This window comes from Ambystoma mexicanum, chromosome 4p, assembly GCF_040938575.1.
Source record: "Ambystoma mexicanum isolate Mex_15411 chromosome 4p, UKY_AmexF1_1, whole genome shotgun sequence".
NCBI lineage: Eukaryota > Metazoa > Chordata > Amphibia > Caudata > Ambystomatidae > Ambystoma > Ambystoma mexicanum.
In genome coordinates this window covers 1,010,880,236-1,010,906,731 of record NC_090927.1, presented here as the reverse complement: position 1 = coordinate 1,010,906,731, position 26,496 = coordinate 1,010,880,236, and the positions used below count along the sequence as shown (strand labels likewise).

The window sequence follows — 26,496 nt, the reverse complement described above, 5'->3', positions numbered from 1 at the left end:
AACCCTCAAGAAGACAAGTCGGGAGGCGCTAGAGGCCGGTCCAGCACACCCAGGGGAGAGGGGGGGGAGAAATGGAGGGGATGGGGCCGAGGGAGGGAGGGAGGGGGAAGGGTAAGGTAGACCCCAACCAAAAATTCAGTGGGAAGCACCATTTCTACAAGCTCTTCCAAGACCATGGCTAAGGCCAATGTGCTAACCATTAACTTGTTAAACATCAACGGCTTAAACTCGGTCTTAAGAAAGATGCTTGAGAGATTTCTCCTTAGAGAAAAACCAGACCTCCTAACCCTTCAAGAAACACACATACAAACCCGGGACAAGTACAAAATCAGGTTAAGGGGTTATGACCAAATTGTTCAGTCCAAGAAGGGAGGGGTTCTGATAGCAACACAGAATAACCTTGATCTTTCGGTAGCTACCTTGAATAGAGACTTCAGTGGAAGATGCTTGGCCTTAACCCAGGGGAGAGGAGTACTATATATAATAGCCACTATCTATGCTCCAAATTCTGGGCAGGACAGGTTCAGCCACTTTTACTCCCTAGAAATTGGCAAATACTTGCAAAAAAGAAACATAGGGAGTAAAAATACTACCAACAAAGAAAAATAAGAAAAAGACATGTAGAATCTTGCACCCGTGCATTCACCCTCACAGCTTCATGGATATGTCTGCACCTGTTGTGTACGTAGTACCACAGGAAGAAACTATTTTTAACTGCCTGATTGGAAGAAGTAAACATGTATTACTTTTAATGTGCATGAATAACTAGGTACAGAGAAATAAATATTACAAAAACATGAAGGTTTCTCAGTTAAAACAGATTTGTACTCACTTACAAAATACTCTCATTGGGAATTTGACTTGCGTGTTGACGTCCTAAAAATTATTTTACTCCCAACTTTTAAAAATAGGGAGTAAAAAACTCCCACTTCCAAATCTTATCTGGAGAACTGGTTCATACAATTAAAGCTTACTTAATTGGAGGGTTTTTCTAAAGGTCAAATAGTACTGTCAGGGGACTTCAACATGGCATGGGACCCAGGGGTGGATAGGAGTAATGTGAGCGCGTCCATGCAGGGAAAACCCTCTAGGGAGCTGACCGAGAAGATAGCAAGGCTTTCCTTGGTGGATGCATGGAGGGAAATGAGAAGAAACACTGCAGGTTACACATTTTTGAAAGTCCGTAGGACCTCCTCCAGAATCGATTATATATGGCTCTCGCAATCTCTTTTGGGTTGGGTAGCGGACATAGAAGTAGGGGCGATAACTCTAGCCAACCATGCACCATTAACTTTGATATCGGGCAGACCCCCAGGCTTATGGAAATGGAGATACCCTGCACAGATATTTAAAGACCATATGATAACGGAGGAGACGCGAGTGGCTATAGAGGAGTTCTTTAAAGATAATTAACAGGGTAACATTAGCCAACTGATGGTGTGGGGCACGTTTAAAGCTACGATTAGGGCAAGGATAATAGAGATAAGGAGAATAGACTTCTAGAGAAAGAATCAGAGGAAGAATTTAAGACCAGTGATGTCCCGGATGGGGATTGGAGTGAGCGGGTAGGCAAGGAGGGAAAACAGAACAATTAGAGGCCAACTAGAAGTACTGCAGACAAAAGCAGCAGAACGCTCATTGCTATTTCTCAAACAGAGATACTATATAAAAGCAAATAAGGCAGACTGCCTTGACGAGGCTACTACGAAAGGAAGAAAAGGCCAAAACAATAGTAAAAACGAAAAGGGAAGGGGGAGGAGAATGCTCGGATTTAACTGGTATAACACAGGAATTCTCCAATTATTATTCAGCCCTAGAATGGAAAATCCTCTGGAACAGATGCAAGTAGAATACTTAAATAAATGGACTTTACACACAATAGTTGAGCTAAGAGGACCTAGAGTTATAACTGCTGATGAGGTAAGAAAGGCCATACACAGGCATTACCAGCAAACAAATCCCCCCGCCCAGACTGCTATACGTCAGAGTTCTAGAAAACTTCAGGGAAAGCTTAATACCCCGCTTGGTAAATCTCTAATGAGTTTGAAGGGTGGGGAGACCAACTCCAACTATTGAGGAGGCAAAGGTGGTACTTCGGCCAAAGCCTGGTAAAAACCAAACCACCTGCAGCTCCTATAGACCAATTGCGCTAATTAATACAGATGCAAAGCTCATGCAAAAATCCTAGCGACCCGGCTGGATCACCCCCTCTCAAAGCTTTTTAGTACGGATCAATCAGGTTTTATCCACAATAGACAAACGGGCGATAATACTAGAAGGCTTGCGCACCTGATCGAAAAAGTGAACAAGAAGAATCTCTACTTCTCCCCTTGGACGCTGAAAAAGCTTTTCATAAGGTCGAGTGGCAATATTTATTGCACACTTGGCAAAAATGGGGTTCTGGAGTACATTTATCTTGATAAGGGCGAACAATGCAAATCATCACTTCGACTAATGATTAATGGGCAACTATCAGGGCCAATTAGGGTGGCGAGAGGTACAAAACAGCTCTGCCCATTATCCCCATTATTATATGTGCTCCTCCACCTGGTACCACTGATGGCCACAATGAGATCAACCGGGGAAATATCAGGAATTCCTTTCGGGGGAAGGGAACACAAGGTGGCTGCTTTTGTGGACAACATGCCGTTAACTCTCACTAACCCCAGTCCCTTAACGAGCTGGATAGGGTGCTAGGCCAGTTTTGGGCAGTGACAGGATTCAAAATTAATATGCATAAATCAGAGATATTAGATGTAAATATTCCAATAGAAAAGTAACAGGAACTGAGGGGAACCTTTCCGTATGGATGGGCAGATAACTATACAATATCTGGGAGTCAAAATCACTAAGGAAAAAGTCTTCCTTTGCGGCCAACCCCTCTGCCCCCCCCCCACTCCCTTTTAGAGAATATTAGGAAGATGTTAACCGACTGGGGCCCATTGACAATATCTTGGCTGGGACGTATAAATGTTTTAAAAATGGTCATTCCCCCAAAGCTTTTTGTATTACTTCATGACGCTTCCAACTGCAGTGCCCAAATCCATCTTTCGTGTATTCCAAAGATATACAGGGGGTGTTCATTTGGAACCACAAAAAAATCTAGAATATCAAGGCAGCTGATGATGACGCCAAAACAAAGAGGGGAACTGGGAGAGCCAGATTACAGGGTATATTATCTCGCTGCACAAGCCAGAATAATAAGGGACTAGTTAAAGGGTGATCACGATAAAGTCTGGAGACACATGGATGAAGCGGTGATCAATTGGAAGAGGTCCTTTAGAAACCAAAAAAGGATAGGTCACAGAACATGTATTGTAGTGAGACAGGGTCCTTTCTTGGTAGGCCTGGGATTAAATAGTGGCAAGAGGAAAGGTAACCCCTTTCCGTCACCGTGCACTGCGTTATTTGGGAATCTTCAATTCTCCCCGGGGCTAGTGGTGTCAGACTTTAGCAAATGGCTGAAAGGTGGATGCCACAGACTATGGGTTATGTATGATGGGAACAAGATCAAAGCCTTCCCTCGATGTAAAATTGATTTTGGAGTGGAAGAGGGTGAAAGGTTCTGTTATACACAACTAAGACACTGGCTACTAAACCACAATAATAAGAAGGCTGCCACGAGAGCCCCAACACCTTTGGAGAAATTCCATACCTCAAATGCAGGGGTTAGCCATCTGGTAGGGGCAATATATGGATATATTAAAGAGGGGGGAGGAACCAGGGCCGAGGCAATATATGGTGAAATGGGAAGACTCGGTGGGTCATCCGAGTGACGAGGAGCATTGGGCACAATTTTGGGTTAACATACCCAGACTTACTAGATGGATACAAATTCAAGAGATATGGGTCAAGATGGTGGTCCAGTGGTACCCCACGCCTGCGAAATGTTTTTCGACAACGTACCTAACACATGTTGGCGGGAGTGTGGAGCAGAAGGCATATGGAATCTGATTTGGTGCGATTCCCCTATGGGCTGCCGATTTTGGTCCCAGTTCAAGAGGCTATGAGCGAGGCTTTGGGGGTCAACGTAAAAGGAAACACAGGCCTCTCCAGCTTGGGTCTGGGAGGGGTTCTGCAGACATCTTCGAAAAGCCCAACGAAAGGTTTATGTGAGACTTATGATGGAAGGGCTCGGGTAGTGGCTCAAAAGTGGAAAACGAAAGTGCCACCCACGGAACAAGCATGGGTGGGAAAGGTGTGGAATTTTGTAGCGCTTGAGTGGGTGACTCGCATGATACAAGGGGACTCAGGGCTTCGTAGCAGACTGGGACTTGGTACTGAAGTTTCTCCAAAAGCATTACAGGAGCCTGGTGCCCGAGACAATGAGACTTTTTGCGACTGGCATAATGTGAGCAAGACAGGTCGTTTCAAATGTTTTGTGATCAGAAGCTCCTGAGGAGAAGAAGACTTGGTAGAGAGGAGGAGAGGCGCTTAGTAAGGGGTGGTAACATTGGGGACCAAGTGAGGAGGAAGGGCAAAGGGAAAGGGCAGCGAAACAGAGGCTGAACACTGGATCTAGGTTGGGACAAAAGTAAGTTGGGGAAAGGAGGGGATGGGACAAAAAATGTCTGTCTTTTGAAAATGCCAATAAAAATGTACGTGGAAAAAAGAAAACAAAGGTATGCCTTGCTAAAACTCAGCGCATTCTTGTCAACTGTGCACTATCTAGACTTCAATGAGTACAATCTGTAGCTGCCAAGATTAGTTGGACCCAACCTTGCCATGCCACCAGTAGTGGTTCGCCACATTCTCTTCCCTGGAAGCCAATGAGGAAACAAGTGTTCTTAAAGGTTTTATTTAGTGCTAGTCGGTTCCTTCCTTGTGGTCCAGTATTAAGAGACAATTCCAGAAAGCTTTAAATACATTATGTCTGAAAATTTAACTGGCAAAGGTCAAATAGCTTTCCGGTATGGGGAGGGTGACCAGGTGATGCCATCTGGGAGTTGTGGACAACACATTTAGTTATCCAGGCAAACAGTAAAGGGGGATGAGAGTTACACTTTTATCCTGAATACGATTCAGCTCCCTTAATCAGCTAAATTAAGCGGTCATTATTATAATAGGTTATTTGTAACGCGATTAATCCCCAGAGGTTTCTAAGCACGGACCCGGGGACTGAACCAGTGTTGCTCCGCGTCGTATTGTTTCCAAGGTGAGCAGGTTCCCCCCCCGAGCGATCCTACCGAGACATTGGAATAATCCATAATGGCCCACTGCCCAGGTTAAGGGCCAGAGTGAAGTGGCAGGCAGTTATTGGGTGCAGCAGGCCTACCCAAAGGGTTATGGCACCCTAAGCACCCGTGAGTAACTAAAGGGGAAGTAACAAAAACTTTTTTTTTTTAAAGTACCTTTGTTTAGTCCTGCAACACTATATCGGGAACAGGAGTCCGTCTTCAGTGTTGATTTAGAATCAACACTGAAGACGGATTCCTGTTCCCTGCGCGGCTCAGAGAAGTGAAGAAATGTGCATTTTTGTATCTTTACTTTGCCTTAATGCGGTATGGGGGAAGACGGAGCAAAGGAGAAACAAGGCGAGGGTTGTGCAGCTGTGGGGGAGCACTGTACACAAGCTTATACCAGAGAATGTAGCCCGCATTCTGAGCTCCTCGATTGGCTGGCACACCTACCCAGGGTGCTAAAGACCAATGAAGGCAGTTGAAGGAACAGTATCAGCTTACAGTAGGCACAAGCTACGCCGCACTGGAAAATTGGGGTTTGAAGGAATGCCGATAGAGTATGGCAATCTTCCCCAAACCATAAGGGCGGTGCAGCTAGCTTGGCCTCAAGAAAAGACACCAGACTGGTTCAAGAAAAATCACATTGAAGACCTTGTTATGGAAATGTGCCAGTTTGATGGAGCTTGGGAAGCAAGGAGAGTTCCAAAGCGGAGAAGACAAGGGGTTTATGAATTTCAGGGACATGCCGTAATAGGGTGCTGAAAGTTTCCAGTGCCTCTGCACAGATTTCACACTATGGTCCGTGGACCTTTATAAAATATCTCCAACTGTGAGGAAGCAGGAATGAGACACACACACACACACACACAGAACTCGTGATGATAGGTATAGACTTTCATTAAATAATAAAGGGGTTAGAAAATGTTTCACTGTTATTTCCCTACCTCAACCAAAAACTAATGCTCTGTCCTGTGTCAAGATGTTCAAAGCAAAAACGTCCTGTGTCCGAAATCCTACTCTAGCCCTCTCATTCTAAAAGTAACTAAGGTGTTACGGGTATTGTCTCTAGCTTGGAAAGTGCACACATGTTCACGTTCAACAACAAAAAAGGTACCAATTCAACAAAAGTTTCAACTGGATAATGTTCACAGTTCCGGGGAATGGCTCCCTCCACCAGGTTTTTCTCCACCAATACAAAAGAAGAACCAAGATCTTTACAGCCCAAGAGGAAACACCCTCCTCTTGGGATTGCAATCCATTCTGTGGGAAATGATTCCCTTCCCCAGGTCTTTGCCACATTCAATACAATTCAAATTCCTAAGGGTATTAATCTTCCTTGGGATTACCTTTTCAAAATACCACAAATTCAATTCAAAATCCTAAGGGCATGAGTCTTCCACGGGATTCTCTTTTCAAGATATCACAACTTGGGTGCGGGTCCCAGACTAGCAAAACACCTTGCATACTCTCCTGCCAGGTTTACTCACTATGTACATCCACTGTCAAGATCTGAGGGCATATGCTTTTTCCTCCCCAGGTTTCTCTTATCACTGTTGTATTTGTATCCCCCTCACCCCCAAATACTGGCACGAAGACAATCAGTTTGTAATGCAAGCCGTATAAAATGTGCCTCCTGTTTCAATCAGGGAATGCCTTCTCCAGCTCCCTCCTGAGGCCCTTACCTTGCACTGTGGGTTTACTGGCTTTAGATCAGCTCCCTTGGCTTCCCGACTCTGCTCGGGTCCTTCTCTGCTTCAGCTCTCGCTCTCCCTCTCTCTGCTTCAGGAGGTGCATCTCTGCAGCTGGTGGTGGTCTGTTAGTCACTCTGGCTTCCATTGACGGCAATAAGCTCCACCTTTGCCTTGCGTCCTGCTTCGGCATCTCTCCTGCCTGCGGGAATGTGTCTCTGGTCCAGATGTCACTCCCCCTTTCTTGTTGCCGCTTCTCTGCCTCGCTCGCCGCCTCCTGGATTCCCAGCCCGAACTGGGAAGTCGTCTCCACAGAATTTGAATTTGTTCTAAAACTCCCAAACCCACATTGCTAGCATCCACTGTGATGACACTGGTGGCAGCAGTGCTGAACATTTTGAGAGTAGGTGCATCATTGACAGCTCTCTTGAGGTCTTCTAATTCTTTTTGGCATTTTTTTTAACCAATTGAACTTCATACATTCTTCAAATCTCTCATACTCTGTTTTATCAGTAAAATGTATGATACGTTTGGAATACTCTGCCCTCCCTAAGAAAGAAACACAACTGATATTTGCGTACAGGGGCTGGTATATTTGATATGGATTCAACCAATTGCTTCTTGAGTTGGATTCCTTCGCTGTTGATGACATGCCCCAAATACATAACGTCACCTTAATTTTGCATTTGTCAATCTTCAATGTGATGTGAGCCCTCTTTCCTTACTACCTGTAGAACACGCAGCAGTTTTGCACTGTGTTCATCTTCCATCTTTGCGGCTATAAGAATGTCATCCTGGAAGAAATAAACACCTTCCAGGCCATCAAAGAGTTATGCAGTAGCCTCTGCAGGTGTGTATATCTGTATGCACCCAGAGACATGACAAACGAGGCCAGGTGCTTTGAGTCATCATCCAAAAACAACCCGATGGCAGGCAAAAGATAGGCCAAGTGGGGAAATATCTTGCAGGCTTCATGATGATTAGCATCTCATTGAGGCTTGGTTGGGGAGGTTGATCAACCCAGATCCTGGCATTCAAGTCTCTGAGGTACCCACACACATCCTTATTGAATTGTCACTTCTGCAATCACTAAGGGATCCAACCAATCCGATAACTTGATGAGCTCAATGTCATGTTAGCACAACTTCAATTCCTTCTGTAGGGCGTCCTTGGTGTCAACAGGTACATTTCTCACCTTATGTATGGCTGGTTTGCCCCCCACCCCATTTCAGCACAATCCGATGCTTAAAACCTTAAAGCATCCTTATTTTGTCATTGAAGACAAGAGGGAACGTCTTCTTCAACCCTTCCTTAGAAGAGAAATCATGGGTTGCTACGTACAGTATTGGGCTCGCTTCGCAAGGGTGTATTTTAATCTGGAGGGTGTTTAGTTTCTTCAACCCTACAATCGATGATTCATTTTCGGCCTCATAATTTGCATAAAGTCTCTGAATGCCAGCATCTGGGCTAATAGCATCCCCTACCAAACATCAAGGAGATGCTAATCACCATGAAGCCTGCAGGGTATTTCACCACCATGGACCCATTGTCTGCCTACCTTCAGGTTATTTTGGATGAAGACTCAAAGCACCCAACCTCGTTTGTCATGCCTCCGAGTGCATACAGATATAAACGCATGACATTTGGTTTGGCATCTGCAGTCTTCCAGAGGCTAATGTAGCAATACTTGGTGGCCTGGAGGGTGTTTCTTTCTTCCAGGATGACACTCATATGCCGCAATGGCAGAAGAACACGATGCAAACCTGCTGGGTGTTCTACAGGTAATACAGGACAAAGGGCTCACATTGAAGAATGACAAATGCAAAATTAAGGTGAAGGAAGTTACGTATTTGGGGCAGGTTATCAACAGCGAAGGAATCAAACCCAAGAAGAAATTGGTTGAAACCACATCAAATATGCCAGCCCCCGTCACCAAAGGCAGCTTATCGCAAACTTGTTGTGAAACGAGGCACACACAGAGGTAGGAATCAGATTACAGGTACATTTAATCGACAATAAACACCCCCCCCTCCTCACCCACAAGGGTGCAGCCCACACACCAGCACTGCTGTACCGTTCGCGAACCCCCAACAGGGAGGCTCCAGAACGGCATGGGAGAGTTAAACCACAGCACAGCACAGACCAACCCAAACCCCTTTCAAGAATACCTGCCGGACGCATAAAAAGAATCTTTCTCGCCCTGTACCAACTGTACTGCGTTATAAAATGTCAAGCCCAATTCTGGCACAATCCTGTACTATAGTGCTTTGCTGCTCTTGAGCTACGTTTGCACTATAAGCAATAAAATAATAAATATCCCTGGCAGGGACTGAAAAGCCAAGGAGAACGGCTGGGCAGGAGGGAGCTCCATGTACCTGCCCATTCCAGAACCTTGAGGTCACAAGCTGTCTAACAACCAACATGTACGCTAAGGGGAGGAGGATGCGGACAAAAGGACAGACAATGAGATTCCGCCTAGGGTCTCAAAGGACCAGACCTCATCATGATTAAAGAAGTATCCTGGGTATTTATTTCCCCATGACGGAGTGACTTGGTCTTTTGGGTGAGAACTCAGGAACCCAGTGGTGAAAATTGGAGCCTGGACTTGGGATACAGACTACAGAGAAAGAAACAGTTTTTGTTTCACCCATCCTGGCACCCGTTTGCTGAAACAAAACTCTTATTTTCAGATGTACAGAAAATACCCCACTCCCCCCACCCCGCCCAGAGGGACCTTGAAAGGGAGACTGGCGTATCCAGAACTTTTTGGTTTGCACTTGTTTCCCTGTTGCCAGAGAGATTTCCATTTTTGTTATTCCACAAGACATGCAATCTGCATGTGTTTATAAAATGTTAACTGCATGAACTTGGTATCTGGGCGTTCCATTACTCCTTTTTTGTGGATTCCAGCCTCTCGCTCTACATAGCGGAACAAGACAAGGAAATTGATGGCAGCCCAGAAGCTCAAATACAGTCGGTTGATCTGTATTGCCTCAGTCACTGGAAAGGACCGATAGACCGTATGATGCAGGGATTCAATTTGGACAGCAAACCACCAAAATGAACCATAATGAAAATGTAGCATCTGCCTGCCTGGTTGCAATTACCATACTGGTCTTCGGGCTCTACCATGTGACTTTCTCTGTCAGAAACCTGGCTTGATGGCTGGATAAGAGGGCCTGTGAGTTGGTGGCATTAAAGCATTGGAGACAGGGCCAAGAGCACCCCCATAAGGACTCCTTTCCCCAGCAACACAATTCCTGTGTGACTGTTGGAGAAAGGTACCAGAGGTGACATGTTTCTCGCATACACAGACTGCTTTAATTAGATCAAGACATCTCTATCAAAACATTAGCCAAAACGTGCAGTTGGTTGAATCTGTTTCTTTCTGAAATTAAATATTTCGGGGAACTTATTGGATGAGAAGGGTTGGATCGCCTTCAAAGATCTGAAGAAGGAGAGAACTAAAAACCTGCTCCAATACAACCTATAGAAGACTGCAATTAACAATATGCTCCTGGAAAATGACAAAAGGAGACAAGGATCAGAACTGCCCATGACACTCAACATTTCGGGATGCTGGTTTGGATGCACCCGAGATGCTTCCACATACCAGATGAAAAGCTTCTTTCTGCCTGTTCTCGAGTCATAATTTGGAGAGGGCATATGGGAGAGATGCTGCCAGAACATACAACTAGTTACCCTGGCAAGTGGGGCGGGGAAGAGAAGGAAAGCAGATCAAAATCTGGAAATGGGTTTACAGAACCCCAGATTGTATGCACACGAGAGGTCTAGCTAAATCTGCAGAGCGGTCAGGGTGCATACACAAGTATGGTACTCACAATCACCTACTATAGAACTACTATGAAATAAGTTAATTCTTGGATTAAATAATTCCCAGGATAAATGGAAGTTCTGAGAGGCAGGATTCTGGTGAGTTTCCCATTCTTCACAGGGGAGGATTCCAACGTGGCTTTCTTTTCGACACCTGAAAGGACCCGACTGTTCAGGGCTGCTAAGAAACAGATTTTAAGACAATGGAAGTTTCCCATGCCAGCCAGTTTTGGGGAGTGATTAAATGTAGTTTCTTCCTCTGCAATTGAGATGCTAGTGTTGAAGTCGAAGGACAGGGATAGATGTTCTCCAGGATATGGGCTACATTTCTGGGCTAACCTGGGCAGGGACGGGAAGACATTGGGGAAATGGTGGCTTATGTTAAAAGAGTATGTGCACTGAGGTAGGCCTAATGGACATGTACACATTTTTCTCCTGATCTAAAGATTCATGGTAAACTAAAATAATGAAAGATAAATGGGGGGCCATAGACTTGGCCTGGTCAGGTTAGAGTTAGTATACACAAATCAGCAATGCTATTGATCTATGCTAAATACTAGGTTCATTGTTAAGGAAGTTTTTCCTTAAGGCCTATGGTCAGGATTTTTAACTATGTTGCAAGTTCAGCAGGCTCTCAGAGTACGAAAGTAGCAGAGCAGCCCAAACCTGACCGACTAGGTGGTTCTCAGGTACGGTATTCTGAGGAATCTAGGAAATTCGTCGCTTCTCTCCAAGGGGGAGCCTCCCCTTTGAGGCAATTGAAGTGAGCCCACCCCGCAAGACCCTCCCTACAGGTTTGGGCAAGTGGGACCTCACTGGGAGAGACAAGAGTACAAGGACTCCCATTCCACCGAGGAACTCTGTAAGCCATTCCCTGTGATGGCATACATAGGATGAACCGATATGCAAAACACAACCACCTTTAGAAGATGTGCTGACGATGAACAAAGTATGCCATTATCCTCAAGTGAAAGCATCTGACACTTTAAGAATAAACCTCCAAATGACTGCGACAAGTAAGTTAAAAATAGAGGCCATGCAGAACAAGAGGTGCATATGCCAGCAGGGAAGGCCGCTAGAAATGCAACATCTGCAGATACTGTTCGCCTCCGTGCATTACCTAGGATCACTATAACGTTCATAACACTCTTTATCACGAGCTGTGTCTCAGAACCACTGTGCTAGTTTCTGGAGTGGTTGTGCTATTACCGACGCTCTTCTCCTTCACTGTAAACCCTGTGCTAACACAGCTCCCGTAACATCGATGAAGGGAAAAAAAGAAAGAAAAAAAAAACTTAACCATGCACGCACGTCACCAACATGCAAAAGCAAAGGTCCTTTTCTCAAGGACGAGCGGCATATGCTTCGGTCTCCTTACAGAGAGTCTGAATTGACTTTGCGCACTTTCCCTGAATTAACCCAGAGTGCAATGTTTGTTAGCACAGGTTAGATTGCCAACACAAGGTTTACTAAATTAATACCTGTGCAGCACGTTAATCTGTTTTCTCAGCGCACATGCACAACCCTTCTCTCGGCAGTGCCTCACTTGAACTTTTGCTCCCAAGATTTTTCGTTACGTGTGAGCGAATTTCTGAAAGAAGAGCAATCTTCCCAACACCCACAATTTCTCCCAGTTGCTAAACTGTAGCAGTCTAAGAGTTTATGTAGACTAACACCACAACACAGCTTCTTAGATCAAACTATGTTCATTGGAAATAAATTCACGTAACTTGCAGATGCTAAAATTCACTTGACTTTCTTAATTTGCTTAGTTCAAATCTTATTTTCAATTGACCTTTTTTCCTTTTCCTGGCATGTATTTACAATAGATTTCTCTGGAGCTCTAGGTTCTGTGACCATCACTTGATAGATGGCTGAACTACCTCATTGCTGTAGTCCAACCAATCAGCTCTGGAAATCTCCACCATCTTGAGCTGGGATCACACCTGTCTGCTACAATAGGAGTGTTAAGGAAAACTAGGCCTTGACAAACTTTCCCTATTAAACAACATTTTCAATCCTAGCTTTCATCCCTTCGTTACACTTCCAGGGTCCCTTCTTAGCCTGCAGACTAAAGGCAAATCTGACAAGCGGAACCACACAGAGTAAGAAGTTCAAAACTGTTTTACAACAAAGAGGGAGATGTACCGACATATACAGGCGAAGAGAAGCCGAGGGGAAGTGAACCTCAATTCCGGTGGTGGCATAACCACAAATCCTTTGTGTTGGGCAGGATGCCCCATCAACAGCACTCACACGACCCTGCGGAGAGTGCAGCAACCTGTCCGGGTATCAGAAACGATACCAGGACAGGGAGTGAGAGAATCACGTCACTGAGAACGAACCCGCAAAGTATTGGGAGGAAAGAAACTGTCCCGAGCGACTGCGGGCCCTGGACACATTACCCTGTAAGTACAGAGATAACAGGCAGAACCGGGAGGCTGCAGGGGATTAGTTATAATCCAAAGGGAACTTGTCTCAGTGAAACTGACGAAACGCAAAATATAGAATTGAAGAACTTGATTTATAGTAGGCTGAGAAACAGAATCCTGTTTTGTCCTGAGAAAGAGGTCATAAAGTTAACATGGGAAGAGGGGATGATTCCTAGTTGTCCGAGTATAGCCTATGCAAGAGAAAAATACTACGAAGTAAAGACAAGGGAAGACTACGAGATAAAAGAAACAGAAAAAGCTCATCGCCTAGGAGATTATACCCTACCAAACTACAGAAGGCTAAACAGTCTGGAGCCAAGAATAGAGCAAGGTCCAAGAAAAGATGTGTGGAGGACAGTGCATCATTAAGAGGAAACATCAAATATATTTCGGGGCCAATTTTGGCCATTCCGTAAAAATGTGCGTGACAGTTTTTGTTCCCAGGAATCACACGGATTCTGCAATATCTGCGGTCCTCTTGCAGCTTCAAACGTGCACCTGTAGTGGCAAGTACCGACAGTTGATTAGTATGAATCAAAAGCCTGAGCCTTCAAACCTCAGGGTCTGGTTAGAGCAACAGATAGGGCTCGGGTCTCAAACCTATGGGTCACCAGGGACACTGGAGCATAACCACAAAGTGTAGCTAAACGTTCAAAATTACAAACCCAGTCCCGCCGAGCCACCTGCTTTGCAAATATTCTCTTCAGGACCTCGTATTGTGTCCCACAGTGGAAATCAGCGTACCAATTCACAGTAAGGAACAGCATTTTTATCAATTGCAGATATTTGTCATCTTTTTGTGCCCCCCAAAGGACTATTTGAAAGCATAGGAGCCAGCAGATTATCTATGCTAATAGTTTGGGTTCGAAGAAACAACTCACCCCTGCGCCCTAGCGTCATTGCCTTCATAGAGTACTTGCGCCTAGAGCTGGGACTCCCATCGGAGTGGACTGTGGCAGATTCAACATGTTACGCCAAAAGAACCCTTCAATGTGGTTGAGATATTCCAATGTATGCCTTTGCAGGTCTTCTAGGCCATACAGTAAGGAGGGACAGAACCACTTTTCATACAACAGTAAGATCCTGCTCCTAGAGAAACCTGCCCTTTCGCTCACAAATCTGAAAGGTTAGTTGTCTTGCTATTGTGATTTTAATTTATTATATTTTCATGGCTCGCTGATCGCATTAGCTCATAGCCAAGGAATTCATACGAGGAAGTGTACTGGATTTGTCCTAGCAGAGTTTCCACGACTGACCTATCTATTATTTTGGTGGAGACAAGCAGAACATTGGTTTTATCCAAGTTAATGACCAACTAATTTTCCTTAGTGTATTGGGCCAGTTCTCCAAGTAATCCCTTAATTCCGGCCACTGTGTGACTGAAAATTATAAAGGTCATCAGCGTACAGAATTGCAGTAATTCTGTCGTGATGAATCCTGGGTGACCATTTAGCACCCACCTCTAAGCGGCGAGTCAAAGAAGTGCGCCCATCATGCATCCCTGTTTAACCCCTCTGTTTATACGGATTTCTCCTGAGAGGTAGTTTCCATATCCTAGCCTTATCCTGGCCGTAGTATTATTGTGGAGGTACTTAACTATCTGTAGGAGCCACAGAGGAAAGCCCCATTCAGAAATGTTTACCCAGAGTCGGTCTCTGTTGACCAAATCAAATGCGGATTTAAAATCCACGAAGGCAATTTACAATCCCAGACTATTATTAAATTTAATACTGGTTCCTGCTTGGAAGCCTATCTGTAAAGATGTAGAAATTCATTTTCATCCACCCATGTTTAAAAATGTTTCAGGGCACAGGTGGCAAACACTTTCCCCTGTAACAATGACAATAAACGATCGGGTAGTGAGCAATTCCCGGCCTTATAAATAGGTACCAGTATGGATTGAGTCGAAGATTGTAGTATCTCCCCCTGCTGACATATCTTGGAAAACAGTATGCATAAGAACGTCACCCAATTTCCTGGGTCAGCCTTTAGTAAAGCCATAGCCAAACCATTTGGTCTTCCTATGATGTCAATTATGCACTCCCTGTAAAAATGCAATGGCCACAGGTGACCACGTGGTTCACCCATTTGGTCCTTGTCTAAATATAAATTTCTGCCAGATTTGTTCAGGAATATGGTTTATTATCCCCCCCCATCCTTTGGAACCTTAGTCAGGGATAGAGTGTGCCACATAGTTTTTGGGTTTCGGCTCAGCATTATCTGTAATAGCTGCTGCCATCTATGTTTCAGGCCTTGTGCTTTACGCTTTTTGTGCCAGTTTCCGTAAAAGTTCTTAACCTTTATAATATTAACTAAGGCACTTTGCACAGAATGCGAACATCGCTTTATGAGTCGCTCCTCTCTGCGTAACTTGCGCTTAGCCAGTTTTATTTCCATATCAAGTGGTATTACTTTTATATTCTCCCACAAGGTTGGAAACCTTCCCTTACTTGTTGTTTCAAGAATCCATATTTCAATACCCTCTGCGGTGGACTTAGCCAGGTAATTTAGATCATCAACTAAAATACCAGCAAGCTCCTTACAAGGAGAGTTAGCATCTAGATTTGAGAGCAAGTCGTCACAGGAGTTCAGTAGAGCAGTTTCCGTGCCTCTGGCTGCGCTCAAGCCAGACTGGGGGTTGTGGCGACAACCAACAGAATCAGTGTGTTGGATCAGTTGGAGATGACCAGCTTCTCCAGGAGTTTGCCCACAAAGCAGGTAATGAAGATAGAGCGGTAGTTAGTTAGCCAGGCAGGAGGGGGTCGGCAGAGGGCACAAGGAGGGAGGACATGTGGAGAAGATGCATAAGGGAGTGCTCGAGGGGGTAGTGGGAAGTAGCCAGTGGCAAAGAAGTGGTTACAGAAATCAGCCAAAGCTGGCGCAAGGGAGGCAAGGTTGTCGTTGATAGTTCTGCAGGAGCAGGGAAGTAACTGGAGGAGACTTTCATAGAGCGGACATGTCTAGAGACCTCATCTGGTGCTATGGGAGAGAAAGAGGAGAATAGAAGGGAACGGGAGAGGCCTGAGCCCTGGAGAAGGAGTGAGGGGAGTAGAGGAGAGTGATAACAGGATGTCCCAAGTTTTGGTTAAGAAGTGGGAGGCCAGTGAAGTACAGAGGGTCAGGGACGGCGGGTGATGCAAGCTTGGATATGTGCCCTCTTCTTCAAGCAGATGTAGAGTCCGTATTACCTTTGGAGCAGGCAGCAGGCCAGTCTGTCAGAGGAGGTATCTGATGCCTGCCACTTCCGCTCAGCAACTCTGCACTTGCATTTCAGAGAGGCAAGGTCAGAGTCATACCAGGCGTTGCACTTGGAGACAGGCTTCATGCGGATCCTCATGACAGGGGCAAGGATGTCCAAGGTGGTAGTGGCGATAGAGAGACGATTAGAAAGGGCCGGGTCTGTGGCAGGGGTGTGAAAGGGAATGAAAGTGGTGGCAAAAGCAGCAACGGACACTCACTTCATCTGCCGAATGACTGAGGAGACTGGCAGAGGCTTAGCTGGGGGACCTAAGAGATCCTGGTCAGAAGGCAGGAGAGCATGGTCAGACCAGGAAAGAGGTGTAGTTAGAGGGTTGGAGATGGGGATATCTGCTGAGATGAGAGCACCCAAGGTATGTCCACATGAGTGTGTCAGAGTGGAGGGATGAATGGCAAGGGAAAGAAAGTCACAGAGGCTGCGGAAGAGTCCAGTGGCCGGGTCAGGAGAAACAAGGTGAATATTGGAGTCTCTGAGGATTAGAAGCTTGAAGGTGGAGGCAAGAAGAGAAGAGGAGGTCAGACCACTCTGAGGGGAACAGGGAGACCGGACCAGGAGTTCTGTAGATGGTAGCGAGAGTCAACGAGAGGGGTGGAGAGACACAAAGCCTGCAGACGAGGCAGTCAAAGGAAGGGCAAGTCTGAGTGGGAATGATAACAGGGACCCATTCAGGGAAGATCAAGGCCAATACGCCTACAGACGGGTTAGGCGTGGGTTTAGAGAGGATCTTGTACCCTCAGGGAGAAGTGTCAAAAGCAGTGAACCACGTCTCAGTTTGAGCGAGAACAACAAAGGTCAAAGTCTTTAAGAAGGAGACATACCAGAGGAGTGTTTAAAGCAGCAGAGCGAGAGATAAGAGTAGCTAGATGAAGCTGGTTGCCACCTTTGAAGGTCTTCCGAGATGTGGTACACCCGTCGGTGTTGGGGATGGGGCAAGATGGGCGGCAGACAGAGGAGTGGCAGGAGAAGGAAGGAAGTTGGAGAGAGACAGAAGATGCCCATCAAGAAGGAGGAGGAGGTTGGGCTGAGAGCCCTGGTCCATGACAGTGCCATGGCAAGGCCAACTGTTTTGGTTCGATCATAGATATTAAATAGACATTTGCCTGGCTCTACTTCAATATGCACACCATGTTTTAGCTGTTACTAAGTAGTACCATTAGGATAGTGTCTGGCAAATGCCTATCCCATGCCTAAATAAAAGTTAAACTATTGTCTTCGCCAATGCTTTTGTTTAGAAATGCAACATGAAAAAGAAAGATTGTGTTCAAACCATTCTCGGATTGGTCTACCACCATGGAAACCTTTTCCAGTACACTGGTGGACAAAAACGTTCTGGCTTGCAGGATAGGGTTGGAAAAAATCTTCCAAAATTATTTCTAAATTACACAGTTAATATGCTCTAAGTTACTACCACGTACACTCTAATTTTTTAAGTATTTGGTCCCATAATTTTAAGATCTGTTTTATGCCCATCAGATGTCCTATGGGGATTCTGTCCGCAAACAAGAACTGAAGTTACATGATTATTGCTATGGTTTAAGATAGTTGCGACTACCTGCTTGTTAGCCTGTCATATTAGGCCATTAAACAATGCCAACGTGGGGATGCGTGCACTGGTGCCCTAGATAAAGTACAGAGATCATACTACTCATAATTAACATTTTAGGCATTACAAACGAGTTGGAGCAAGCATGTGTGATGCATGTGCCATTTCTCAGCAATTGCAGGTACCTCGCTTGGTTAACTTTAACCTTTTCTGCACCTGAAGGATCAACCCTTTGAGGGCCCAGAAGTGGTGGTGTTTTGCCATAGGTGTGGGAGCGCAAGTGTTGCATTAAGTCTGGTCTTCCCATCAAATCTCAGCCTCCCGCCTAAAGCCATCAGACTTTCAAATTTTGCTATGGGCTGCGTTGAGTATTTCCATGTACTAACCGGTGGGTGCCAAAGATAGATGTTAAAGCGAGCTGCTGCTTTATATGAAAGCTATGCCGTCCTCGAACAAAGATGACGAGAGACAGACGATTGGTGAAAGAACTACAGGGAGTTGTGTGGCTTCTCTGAGCGAAGCAGGCACACTAAAATATGGGGTTTCCTGTCCAATTTAGGAAGGCTTAACAGCGATTAAGCAGGACAACCCTATAAGCAAACACATTTAGCAATAAGTAATCTGTACACCAGGTCAGCATACCCCCTTAAGTATCACTGAGATGAGTAATGAATATTGGTCATCGGTCTACAGCATACCAAGATGTCCCTATAGGAGAGGGCTGGGGGGGGGGGGCAACTTGCACTCTATAAACAGACATCAAGTTATGCTATCCCTGCGTCACTGATCAGCCTTAATTGCTATCAACATGGAATAAAGAGGGTGCATGGCATGTTAATTAGTCCCTGGTAATGGGACTTCTGTGGTGCACATTCATGTCCCTTGAAATCAAGTTAAATGGTTTGGGTCCAAATCACAAAGGTCTTCCTAATCTATTTCCTATTTAAGGTTTCTTTTTTGGATCCCTCATTTCTTGTGTTGGGCGCATGGACGCTTGGAGACAAGCTTCTGAGTCGAGATTGGAAGTGATCTGCTTTTGCTATTTATTTTCTTACCCTTTTCCATTTGACATGTCGAACAAAAAGAGAAACAGGGCAGCCCAGTGCTCTGCAGTGCTATCTCTGTCAGAATACTCCTCAAAACATCTCTTTGCTTGCAGTGAAGCATTTAAAACGGACATCATTTGTTGAAGACGGTTTCATACACAGCAGTGAGTGGAAGAAATGGGGAAGGGAGAAAGACTACAGTGTTATGTGATGTTAATGCGATTTATACCGTGCACGCTGCCGTTTGCATGGTCTCAAGGTGCTCTGGTGGATCTGGGGGAAAAAGGGGGAGGTGACAAGTGAGTTTGTTAGTGGGAGAGCACACAGGTGCTAGTTTCAGTTAGGAAAAACGGTTACTGTGTGTGGGTTAGTTTCCTGTTGGTGTGGGCTGGTGGGCATGCAAGCGCCCGAGTCCATAAAGGTGGCTTTCTGCGTTTGCGGTTAAGGTGTTCAGTTAACCGTGTTGTGATTGGTCTGTGTTATTGTAAGAGATGTGGAGTTTGTGGTCAGTACCGGTGAGGGTGTTGCATTTGCAGTGTAAGAGGCGTAATTGGTTAGTGTGCAGCGTTCGTAGGATCATGGAGAGTTTTAGTAGGGTTGGTGGGAAGTGGGGGCGAAGGGAGATCCTTGTGCTGTAGGATTGAGTGATCATCAAGCAGGTTGGTTGTCGAGTAAACTGGGACTCGCCGTCTGGTGGTCTCTTTTACTGGTGGCCCTAACCAATTGTGTGGCCAGAGTAGTTTGTGCCCAGTCTCTCTGCATTAGAGCTGTTGGCTTCTCTTTTATGCAGGATCAGAGTGGGTTAGGTGGGCAAACAAAGAGCCATGTCTTTTGTGCTTTCCTGAAGATCAAGTGCATCTCCTGTGCATATTCCATTCGGGAGGGAGTTCCTTAATTTTGTTGAGATGTTCGAAACGGCCGGTGCACTGCATTTCATTTTAAGAGGTTTGGGTTCAAGTTGTAGGTCAGTCGAAGACCTTAGGGTCCTTCTTGGTGTGTAAATGTGGAGGTTTTTCTTACAAGAATTCTATTCCTTGGTCATCATTGGTCATGAATTGCTCTGTGAACAAGGCAAGTGTTTTGAAATAAGGTTCTTTTTCTTGCTAGTATGTAGTGTAGTGATCTTAGTGCTGGTGTGATGTGTTCTCTCCTACCAGCCTTGCTGCAGCATTTTAGATTTGTAGTTTTTTGTTGAGGTATTCAGGGATTCCAAAGTAAATACTGCTTGCATAGACTATGCTTGACATAACAAGTGAGATGATGGAGTGTTCTGTGGGGGAAGGTGAGAAAGGGTAGTATCCATGTGATAGCATGTAAGTGGAAGAAGGACTGCTTTACTACCGCGCTGATCGGAGTTCAGTGTGAAGTCATTGTGCATCAGAATTCCAAGATTTGTGTCCACTTTGGATGCTGCTCGTTTGGTTCCCATTATAGTGGGCCATGGCATATGTGGGTACATAATGCGGTTGTTGGGCACGATCATGATTTCAGTTTTGTTGGGACTGAGTTGAAGCTGTTGCTCATCCAGGTGCTTATTTGTGAGAGGAAGTTGGCAAGGGCTGGGACGATTCATTGCTGGTGTCGATGATTAGAGGATCATCTGCGTGATTAGAGGATCATCTGCGTATTTAGCATGTGAGTATGTGTCCATTAATGAGCTTGATGAGTAAGGTTACTTAGATGTTGAAAATGAGTTGCGCGATAGTTGTGGAACCTGACGAGTGTGCGTGATGTTGAGCTGAAGGAAGGTAGGTGGTTTCCATGTCAGGAATGATTCATCCACTGAAGTGCGATTTTGCTTATATATGCTTCTTATATCCTAGGATGTTTTTGAAGACGTGTGATGGTCTAATGTCTGCTGGTGAGCCAGCTTTGTTGATTTCTTTCACTAGTTTAGCAAGTCTTACGTTGAGATTTTTGTTAAGAAATTCAGCATAGTGGTTGCCTCCTGGGTAGCGTCGTCAGCGATATTGTTGCTTGCGTTGATGAATTACCGGAGGTTCAAGATTTTGTGGTCATAGTGGTTTGCAAGGTCATCGCAGGGGTGGTAATGTTATTGCAAGATGTTGGGTGTCTTATCTCATTGACGATGTTTAACATCTCTTGGTTCATTGCTCGCTTTTGTGATTTGTGTGTCATAGTGTAGATTCTTCGCGTTTATGATTTCTGCTTTGTAGAGCTGCATTTGCCATTGGTATGCGATTCTGTCCCATTGATTATAATGCCTCCTCTGTGTTTGCTCGATTTTCCGGTTTTTATTTAGGGCTCGGAGGGGTAAGGAAGAAGATGTAAACCATCTTGTGACCATTTTAGTATGGCAGGGAGCGAAGAGTTTCTTCAGTTCTACGTGTGTCTAGGGCTTCAGTGATCCATTTCTGGAGAGCCTCAATTCTTTCTTCTGGTGGTAATGTGTCCAGGGGCGAGTTGCGTGATTCGTGGATTTCTGTCTGGTTTGAGGTATTTCCAATTTCTTTGCTCAATTGGGATAACATTTCTGTGGGCCACCCGCAGTCACATTGGTCCACGAATCTCGATAGGTATAAGGTGTGGGCTTCAGAGAATGTGTACTGGGGGTGCTGCTGTAGTTTGGCTTATTTATTTTGTTTAAGTCAATCACCCCCCCACCCTCTGTGTGTCTGGCTGCTTGGGCTGAACTCTTTACCATTTTGTTGTAGGTGCATGCTGGCTAGTTGGTAGGTCAGTGATTTGTTAGAGTTGCTTTTTTCTTTTTTAACCCAGACATTGAAGTCTGCTAGTATGATCAGGTGTGTGTGCTCTATTGTAATGTAGATTATTGCAACAATAAATTTCTGTGTGAAGTTTGGGTTGTAGGTGGGAGGTCTGTAAATTATAAAGAAGGATGGATTACTTTGATGGCCCAGTGCTAAGTGAGAAAGAGTGATCAACAGTCTGGGATGTTTTGTGGTGGTGGCCACGTGATATTTAGGTGTTGTTCATAGACCATGGCTAGGTGCCATCCTCTTTTTCCTTAGCGGTTGGCCTTCCTATGTTTAACTTTGTTCAGCAGAGATTTGGGAGCAACTACCTTAAAGTCATTCATTAGACAGGTTTCTGTGATGAATAGGATGTCAGCTCCCCCTTTGCTGAGGTATGTCGGCGCAATGCTTTGACAGATGAGGCATTGACTAGATTGCAGTGAATCGTTTTGGTTTCTCGGGTTTGTTTGCCCTTTGGGCGTTGTAGTGTTATAGTGCTTGGGCATGGGTTCCTCCCGCCTTTTGATACAGTGTTTGACTTCAGCGTAGAGGATCGGTTTGGGGGGCGTTTGCAATTTAAGATTTTTGTTTTGCCAGTCCCTGGTGGCGAACAGTTTGTTGGTTCTTTTTTAGTCATTTGCTGGTTCTTTTTTAGTCATTTGCTGTTGTGGGTGTTTGATTCTAAACTCCCAGTGTGGTTTTGATTTTCTGGGAGGCATAGCTGTGATCGTTTGTAGGTGTATGCGTATGACAAGACTTTGGTTGAGATGTCAGTGCGAACGTTAGGGGATACATGGATACTGTGTGAAAAAAGGACTACAAGCAGGGGACCAAATCATGCCTTTTCTTTCAATGCGTGTCTAAACCTTGAAAATATATTATTAAACACAAAGGATATTTTTAGACTCACATTTCTTTGAATGCTGCTACTGGTCTCCTTTCATTAAGGTTTTTGGGGCAGCTATAAATCATACTCCTTTTAGTCAACATGTTTCTTTGACAATTTATAAATTGTCTGATTGGTTATTAGGTGATGTGTGTACTTTTCAAGTCATCACTATCAAGAAATTATTATCTTAACTCTTGAAACATTTGTACCAACCAGAGCTGTGAAGATATGTGGCATAAGAAAGAAGCTGGAGTCTTCGAGACAAAGCAGTGATTAGCATTTTCAAGAGTAAGGGTTGTAATAAACCTACCCGACTTGTTTATTACTTGTATTGCGCACCAAACCCGAAGGTAGTCGGGCGCATCGCAAAAGTGTACTCACAGCTTGGTTGTACATAAGAAGACATTACAATTGTAGTGTTATATAAAGTCAAAAAACATTATTACAGTAAACACTTTTTTACAAGGCGATTGCACAAAGAATATATATATACACAATATGAGCTTTATACAAGATTTTACAATGGGCATACCGAGAGAAGTCCGAAGTAAAGGAAGGTAAATGCTGGTAGAATGGACTAAGGCCAGATTCTCACTTAGCCGTCAGAATCTTTGAGCATTTTTATTACTGACAGAGCATGAACAACGGGGTGCTTTGGAGACCGAGATAAGGAATCAGTGTGGTCGTGTGGTGTTGATTGAGCAATACAAAGGGCGGTAGCCAAAAGCTTTGGAGTAAACATGTTTCATCACTAGCAGCAGCTCGTGGCATGAGCAGCTACTGACAGCTTAGTCCGAGTAGGAAAGGAGTCTGCTAGAAAATAACCTAGCAAGAATCCCTTTGTGTTCCATATGCCAAGCAGCACATAGACTAGGTGTAGACATTACAGTGAAATCGCATTAGCAAGTATGTCCTGCGAGGCTCACAAGCAGGTACGACCGGGGCGCAGCCACTAAGGGTGCCAATACGACACTTTGAGGTCATTCATTGTGGGCAGGGTCTGTACACTGGACAGTCTCTGGGACGAACGCTGGGGTTCCGGTTCTAACAAGCGATCCTCAGCCAATCCTGCTGATGTTGCAGACTGCCCGTCACGCTGTGGTTTCTGTTTTTTTTTATTTTAAAGGGTACTTTCACGCACTCCGAACCCCGACCGTACATAAATACATAATGGAGCAACGCTTTAACTCTTACTTTGGCTACCTTCTACTATTACAAGGGCGGCAAAGTGAAATAGCCAGTTAAAACGAAAACAACTAAAAAAGAAAAGTCCTATTTTTAAAAATAAATTATTGAAACATACGAGGCAAAAGGGATGGTAATAATACGCTGTCATCGACAAGTGAACTAATAGCTTGCGGTATCAGGATCGGATTGTCTATTTTCTTAAACGTTGTTAGTCTGGATTGATTACACATACCCAACGTGAGATCATCCAGTCAAATGTCTACAACAACCCTATGAAATCTATGAAAGGAGCGGTGGCAGAGTTTCAACGTCAGCACAGCCTAAGTACGACACTAGCTATAACACGGGTAACATCACCAAGAGAAGCGGCGCCCTGTTAGTACAGCTTAAAAAATGACAGCACGAAGACAGAGGGAGGGGTCCTAGTGCTGCAAGGGTCCCATCAAGGGAGAGGGAGGGGCCAGGGCGGTGGCCAAAGACGCAGTCAATGCAGCACCTCCCTCTCCCAATATACAGCACCATAGGCACCCTCCTCTCCCTTAACCATTAGCTGCGAATCCTCACCCAGCTTGCGGCCGAGCACAATCCCAGTGCCGCCCCCATGGTGCTGCTTGTGGCGAGCCCTAGGGTATTCCAGTAGGCGCCGTTCTCAGCGTGACTCCGCAGCGGTCCAGCAGTTGCTGCTGTTTACAGTCTTCGGATTCTATTTCCCGTAATGTTTATTCCCCGCCCCCCACACGACGTCACTTCCCTGACTGACAAACTTGTCGCGTCACTTCCCCCAAAATCGCTATGTGCTGTTAAAACCGTGATTTGTCCCCTGTAAGCTGTACGTTCCCTTCATGTGACTGTCATTGGATCCTGTTATCAGTGTTTATGAACTCTAGTGATCTTTTGTATGTTCAAATTTGTTACTTATTATTAAAAAATAAATAGCACACAAATACGGTATATATGGTGGCAAAAGATGTTATGTTTTTGAGATTTATACCGCATACCGCTGCCACGTTCATGGTCTCCAGGCACTAAGGCTGATCTGAAAGGAAAGGGGGCTATGGGTTAGTGGGAGCAGAGGAGAGCGCAGGACTGCTTTTGCTGTTGTTGGTCATTTCAGTTTGCATCTGCTTCTTCTAGGTAGCATGGTTTTGGTGGTGTTTTGGTGTGTGAGTGTAGAGGTGGGCAAGCCTGGCGAGGCCCGGGCTCCCATGGGGGCTACAGCATGACCCTCCTGTTACGTCTTTAACTGGGTGTGCGCATACAAGCCTTGTTATGGCCACGTGTGGTATCCTGGTATGATTGTGGCTAGTGCTTGTGTATGCAGGGGCCATTCACTCACACGCTCGTACACGCTCTCTAAGGCCTTTCCCATAACAAGTCCCAAAAGCCCCTTCAACACATGAGCGCATCGGCGCTGGGCTCATCATGGCCGCGCCTGCATGCCCACGGGTGACAACTTCTGCCAAACAGCTCCCAACTTCCACGATCCCGATGCTGCTTCTGCCCCATGGATGGGCTAAAAGCTTTTCAAAACCATTGCTCTACAGTACCTTAAACACGAGGGCTGCAGTCTTCAAACGCCTGCATTATGTTATTTTCACAAAGCAGGCACTGCTTTACTCTCAGCACGGCTGCAGTGCCTATAAATGGGCTGCCCCCTAATTCAGGCAGCACACAACTGGCAAGTCTTCTTTTGCCAATCACTTAATGTCACTTCAGCTCCCATCCTCACACTCCGGTCTGGCTTGGATGGGCTGTAGTCTGCTACCATTGCCTGATGCTTCTGCCAATGCCATCTCCAGGGTTACTCCAGCCTCCAATCTCGACTCACCATGGCAGGGCTCCATTACAGGTACACAGCGTCAGTCTCCATGCACCTCAGTTCTCCTCCGCTCTCCATACCTTACTCCAGGTTCTTAATCCATCGTCGTCGCCAAATGATGTATCTGAGCCAGGGATGGCATGGAGCAGGAACCAGGCTGATTCAGGTAACTGTAAAATGAACAGGCTTTATTCTTCTTAGTTACATAGTTATAGTAAATGAAAGGTAGGAGAGTAGTCACAAGCCTCTGCCCTGGTTCCCAGTCTATCTTCAAGTCCCAACCGACACTCTGTGGAATCCCCAAGCCTCCCACACTCCAAGCTCCACCTCTCCATTCTATGAGGCCCCTGCATACACAAGCACTAGCTACAATCATACCAGGATACCACACCACGCATGCGTGTTTGAAATAAAGACGGTCCGTGCGGCAGATGCCGCCGGGACCTTGGAACGAGCGGACGTGTGTTCACTGTTGTCTGAGTGTGCATGCATGCGGATGCTAGTACGGGGCGGCCCTACGCACGGGGGACACCATCACATTGGTGACGAGGCGGGACACGGGGAGAGAAACGCTCGGCACTTACAAACGTGTCACCATGGGTATTTCATCTTCTCGTGTATTACGAACCTCACACGTGTGATGGCGGCCATTTTGCTTTTGGTATTTACGGTAGTTGCGGCCCGCGAGGGTGCTCGTGCGCTGCCTAAATACTGAGGTGAACATCTCCTCAATTTTTGGACACTCTGCAGTTCTCCCAAGAAAGGGGGACTGCACTTCTGCCTGGACAAACAGGTTGTGGGAGAGAGGAAGCCACAGCACATCATCACAGCATCTCAGCCCAAGAGTTCTGGTACATCGAATCTGAATTTAGCCAGGTTTGCGGCCTCTAATACGGATTGA

At 45.4% G+C, this 26,496-nt stretch overlaps 1 protein-coding gene across 1 annotated transcript in view; it reads right to left on the bottom strand.

Moving 5' to 3' along the window:
* The window catches only part of SERINC1 (serine incorporator 1), a 311,310-nt gene extending 286,797 nt beyond the window's left edge, over positions 1-24,513 (bottom strand). Inside the window, exon 1 of the mRNA XM_069606597.1 lies at positions 24,341-24,513. Within this exon, the coding sequence (XP_069462698.1) occupies positions 24,341-24,379 (39 nt within the window). The 5' untranslated portion in view covers positions 24,380-24,513. The remainder of the gene's footprint in view (positions 1-24,340) is intronic.
* Between the last annotated feature and the right edge of the window lie 1,983 nt (positions 24,514-26,496).